Source organism: Phoxinus phoxinus (assembly GCF_949152265.1).
Source record: "Phoxinus phoxinus genome assembly, chromosome: 11".
Classification (NCBI taxonomy): domain Eukaryota; kingdom Metazoa; phylum Chordata; class Actinopteri; order Cypriniformes; family Leuciscidae; genus Phoxinus; species Phoxinus phoxinus.
Window position 1 is genome coordinate 30,445,853 of NC_136886.1, and position 6,003 is coordinate 30,451,855.

A 6,003-nucleotide genomic window follows, 5' to 3' on the forward strand; every position below is an offset into this window, starting at 1 on the left:
TTATTTTTATCTTTGGTTTTTGTACTGGTGGTATAAAAGAATAAGGATGGCACTCTTAGGGCCCTATTTTAACGATCTGAAACGCAAGTGTCAAAGTGCAAAGCGCAAGTAACTTTGTGGGCGGATCCCGGCGCTGTTGCTATTTTCCCGGCGGATAAATGACTCTTGCGCCCGACGCAAATCTAAAAGGGGTTGGTCTGAAGTAGCTTCATTATTCATAGGTGTGGTTTGGGCGTAACGTGAAATAAACCAATCAGAGCGTCCTCTCACATTCCCTTTAAGAGCAGACGCGCTTAATGGCGGATTGCTATTATAACGGCGGATTTGCCAGCGCACGCAGGAGCGGTTCACAGCCGAGGAAACCGACGTTCTCGTCAGGACCGTAAAACACAGAGAAGTGACATTGGGGATGATGGGAGAAACCCACCCAAATTAGGTTAAACAGGCGTATAATTTGGGTAAATGTGTAGCCTAATCTAGATTTTTTTATTTTTTTTATCTAGATAGATCTTTTTCACATCTTCACGGACACAACAATGATTTCCCTCGTGTGTTAATATTTTTCCTTGTAATAATGTATGATTTGCAAAAATGAAAACTGCTGCATCTATTTATATTAGAGAATCAAAGTGGATGCGGGTTAACATTATGGTCAAGCACGCGCCCTTAAAATACCACATCACTAACGCGCAACGCGCCACTGTCTTTAGACTGTTTTTTTCTTGGTCAATGGCGCAATTGCTTTCTAAAACTGGAAAATAGCACCATTGAAGTTTTGCGCCGGAACACGCCTTCTCTTTGCGCTGAACCGCCCCCGCGAGCGCAAGTTCATTTCCTAATTTACCGACGTGCGTCTGTGGAGGGAAAAGTCCGCTGTGCGCGGGTGCAAAATAGGAATGATACATGCGTCAGTGTTCAAAGTCAATTGCGCTGGGTGCAAGATAGGGCCCTTAGTGTATGTTTATTCACATTTTAGTTAATGATTTGTAAGTGCGTCATTGTGTTATGACTTTTCTTTGAGGGGCAGATCATTACTAACTCATTATTAACTATACACTGACATCAGCTCATCTCCTGTTAATGCATTGTTTTGTCATTAATTTACTTGGGGGCACCCGGGGCACATCAGAATTAATTCACTGTTAACTACTTACTAAATGTATTTATCATCGTAAACTTCCTATTAAATAGAGAGTTGAGGTATGGTATCATCATGGCCTGTGTCTGCATGGACAGTGAACTATACCAGCAAATGTTCCCCTAACCTTTGGTTTCCGGTCTGGTTCTTTTTTTGGGAACCGATTCCTCAATGTTTGTAACCAAGCAGATCTCGCCCCCCATTGACTACCATAGTAGGAAAAAAATAATATGGTAGTCAAGGGGGGACGAGATCTGCTTTGTTACAAACATTCTTCCAAATATCTTCCTTTGTGTAGGCCTACAGCAGAGAAATGTAGGCTATACAGGTTTGGGACAACTTGAGGATGAGTAAATGATGACAGAATTTTCCTTTAATTCAGGTATTAGTACATGATGATTATTCGTGTACCTTTATTGTAAAGTGTTACCCCATAAAAATATATTAAAAATAATCTGTATGACCTGTGCGTAAGTATTTCAAAGTTATACGATACATTAACATGATGAAATGGACGAAATTTGCTCTTATATCTCAATCGCGTCCATCTTCAAATTAAAAAATTGTGCCTCATTTTATCATTTACAACATTGGTTCTCACATTTGTAACATTTCCCAACTGAGGGCAGACTTTGTTAATATTGACCTGCCTTTTTTGTTTTTACAAAAAGCTATCATATTACTTAAAAAATCTCAGTCATTAATAATTGCACAGGGGAACTTCTCACGAAAGATTTCCACCACACATTCGTATGCAAATTAATTTGTTCCTAACTTGTTCTAATGTTAATGATTTTTGGTGTATTTTAAAAGAGTGTCTGCGTTCCCAAGGACAGTCCTTTGCATAAAACACGCCCGATAAGGGCTTTCCGCACACCCTTTCCTTTGCAGCCTTTCACTCTCAGCAAACATATGACGCTCTATGAAGACAGCAAGCGAGATCCTCAAACAATGCCTATGTTTTTACATAAATACTTTTTTAGGACGAAAGCTAAATCATGATTAATTCGTGAAAACCTTTGTGCGCAGATTTCACGTAGAGTGTAGGTCATATGGAGTACTTTAATTGTTGGTTTATGGTGGTTTGGTATGGCTTATTGTCATTGTATGGAAAAGAGCTATGGGGGAAGATGACATTAATTTTTTAAGGTGAATTATTCCTTTAATATTTTTATATTAAAATGTTTGTCCTCAGTGCACCAGCTCTCAGTGTTCCTGCTGTGGAGAGCAATGCCTTCCGTTCTTCTCATGCAAATATTTCCATCATATCTGAACTCCCTACAAAATCCAACATATCAACCGTATCTGAGCTCTCCTCAAAGTCTGAAACATCACCATCGTCAAATGTTCCATCAAATACCACCTCCAGAACTGGACGTCCCTCAAGATCGCGACACCCTGATAAATCAAGAGTCTCTGTCAGATCAGAAGTGTCACGGTCAGTGAGCTCCTCACGGTCCTCCATGGTCAGCAGATTACATTTAAACAGCAAGAAAGTGTCCTCTCCATCTGGAGCCACTACACATCTCTTCAGCAAGAACTCTTACCTCTGAAACATTGAGCTTAGCCTTAGATTATTGGATCTGAAAAACACTGGTTCAGGAAAAAACACATTGGAAATTAAATTACTTCTAACCAGTTAAAACGTCTCAGGTTGTGTATGCAACCCGGTTAACTGAGAAGGGGAATGAGATGCTGCGTCTTTAAAGGGAACAGCGTCAGTATGAATGGTGTCTGAAGCATGTGTACAAGCCAATATACATTGGCAGATGGCAGTCCGTGACGTCACACAATTATTTAGTTTGAAGGAGACGCGCAGGCAAGCCTGAAGCATGGCAACGAGACGCAGCATCTCTATCCTCTTCTCAGGGAACCTGGTTGCATTCAAAACCTGAGACGTTCCCTTTCGAAGTGGAACTTCAATGCTGCCTTTTGGTTTTGATGCTATGGGCAACCAATACCAACTACGCCATGCTGAAGGAATGCCTGCCTCACTGAGCTGTGATTATGTACAAGCAGAGTAGGCATAGCACTAAATTACTCTACGGGCCTAGGCCGGAGTCAAGAGCGCGTCAACCCCAAGGGCGCATCCTATGCGACTTGAATAGTGGCACCACTCCCTAAAGTCAGAGTTTATGATTGGGGAGAGCGGCAAAGAAGAGAATAGGACGCATATGCAACCAACTCCAATTCTCCTTTACCAAGCTCATACACTGACTTGAGTAAAGGCACTTCCAAAACCTGCTATAGGTCGAGTATTCAAATGCCACACTATAGTCGGTATGGCTGTATCCCCACCCTAAGGGGAGTGCATATCTCTACTTCAAATCTAGTTGGGGATGGAGGTAAATGAAATGGAGGAATGCTTGCAGACTGCCTCCCATATTTTCATTTAGCTTGCCTCAACCCTAAGGAGGTATCTGTCTTAAGGGAGCATTTAGCCTATACTTAACTCCAATTAAAAACGGGAGAGGGTGGAAACCAAGCAACCAGCCACAGGGAAGTATACAATTCTACTTTAGACCCTAACATATGGGAGAATAAGGAAGAAAGAAAGTTGGAAAAAGATACTTTTTGGATATCAGAGCGGAGCAAGAGAGAAATGCCAAAGGTAATCTACCTCTGCTCACAGCCACTGACCAATGCTACTCTCACCTTGGGGGGCAGGTGAAGGGGACATGATGTCCTCAGACATATACTCATCTTAACTAAATCAAAAAGTAGGCTGAAAACGCGGCTTTCAGTGTGTAATATAAAACGGGAGCAATTTCTGATTCCTGTTTTTCTTTTAACAAAATCTGTTTTCATAATGTTTTTTCATCAGTCTTGTTGTTTTCTGACCACTTTCTGTCGATCCCTTCCCTGAGGTCTTGACTCCTCCTGGCCTCGCACCTCCTCTGCCCCTTTACTCCTCGGAGGGGGGACACGAGTGGCTTGCCTTCTTACCCAGTTATACTGCGACTGCAAAATCAGCCTGACCGCTGCCGCAAACACCTTGCCAATCCATTAGGTTGGTCTTCAACGGCTTAGATGGCTAGACCAGAGACTTCAAAAACGATACCTCATTCTGCGAGAGATTGCTAGCTAGCGTCTCTTCTACAGGGGCATCTGCACTTATCCTTTCTTGCATAAACCCTCCACACTCGCATAATTTGAATGTGGGGATAGAAAAATGCAAGCTGAATATGGCTTCTTCCAGGATCTCACCACCTCAGTGTGAACTTGCTGAAGACAAAAAAGGTGATGAGGTGTAACTCAGATGCCTTTTATACGCACGGGCGCTCCCCTGTCCATGAATATTGGCATGTATGCACACGTGCTTCAGACACCGGTCACGCTGATGGCGTTACCTATAGCATTAACTCTAAGACGCAGTGTTGAAGTTCCACTTCAAAAGGTTACTGCAATGTTCAACATAGTTCTCTAAATAATTTTTTCTTTATTAGCTCATAACAATAGCGCCCCTACAAATAAACACAGTGTTAATACAAATCTCAAGGAACTCTCCAAATTATAGATTCAAATGCATGCATTTTTGTAACATGAACTGAAATTTTTTAAATTACATGCTGCCTGGAATCTTTTTGTGCAAAATTGTAAAAAAAAAAGTTTTTTATTGATGGTTCATTCATTCATTGAGAAAAGTAGATCAAATATTTATAGAGAGCATATTACCCATGACTTACAATGAAATGTGAAATGTGGAACAACAGTTTGTGCTTTGTTAAAACTATTCTTTATTCTTCATTCATGTTTTGTGGAGCTGATGTAAAAAAAGCAATGCAAGAAGACAATAAAGCATTTTAAAGATGTTTTAAACAAACGTTTATTTATTTATTTATCCATTTCTCCCCTTCTCCAGTGCAATGCAAGTATAGGGAGGTATAGAGGTCTTATCATTATCATTATTCATTAAAAATAAAACTATTAAAAACATTTTTTGTTCATTAAAATATAGCTGAAATAAAAATTTAAATATTAGAAAATAAATTTAAACTAAACAAAAATGAGAAATGTTGCTTTGGCAACAAACTGAAATTAGTTGAAGCACTAAAATTACTAAATAAAAAAACTACAACTAAAACTACAGAATGGAGCAGTTTCACTTGCTTCGTTTCCTTTTCTGCAATATTTCTAAAATTGCTGTATGTTGTTTATACATAAACAGTATCACTTTCCCTGTACGTGCAGCTCTACAGCAATATTGTGTAACTTATGTTATATAAGCCTGTATGTAGAAGATAAATATCTCATTTAAGAAGAACACTCAACCAAAATGATATCGAATACCTAGCCGATGTCCTTTCACGACAACACACAGAGGTCCTCCACTAGTATACTGTTTTTTCTCTGGACATGAACGAAACCTTAAATCTTTTACAAATATAAACTATATCAGACTTCTGCCTGAAAAGATGATAAAACACTCTGTAAAAAAATATTTTCATGATTTGTTATCACAACTTTTTATCTTTTGTCAAATCAACTTCGATAACTAATGTGTGAAGATACCATACTATTTTGAGTTTCTGTTTATTAAACCATTCTTCTTCATTGTATTAACTCGAATGTTTAATTACAACGAACTCAAAATTTTATGGCAACAAGGTAACTTGCTTTTTTAAGTTAAACCAACATTTTTTTTTACAGTGCACACATCGTTTAATTTTTCATCGTTTTGTTTCTGTTTCCCTTATCACAAGTGATGTCCTAGGAAAGGACAAGTGATGTCCTTTTAGGGACTTGTGACCCTGATTGTCAGATTCATTTGATAGAACTCATGGAATGAGAAATTGCTTATGAGGTAAAACCATGTAGTTTTACCAGTTTTAAGCTGTAATATGCCGAAAAAGCATTGTGAAGGC

The 6,003-nt window shown here is 39.2% G+C and overlaps 1 protein-coding gene across 1 annotated transcript in view; it reads left to right on the plus strand.

The window, feature by feature from the left end:
* Positions 1-5,180, plus strand: part of cldn10e (claudin 10e) — a 12,071-nt gene extending 6,891 nt beyond the window's left edge. Inside the window, exon 5 of the mRNA XM_079629075.1 lies at positions 2,334-5,180. Within this exon, the coding sequence (XP_079485201.1) occupies positions 2,334-2,691 (358 nt within the window). The 3' untranslated portion in view covers positions 2,692-5,180. The remainder of the gene's footprint in view (positions 1-2,333) is intronic.
* Positions 5,181-6,003: the final 823 nt, after the last annotated feature.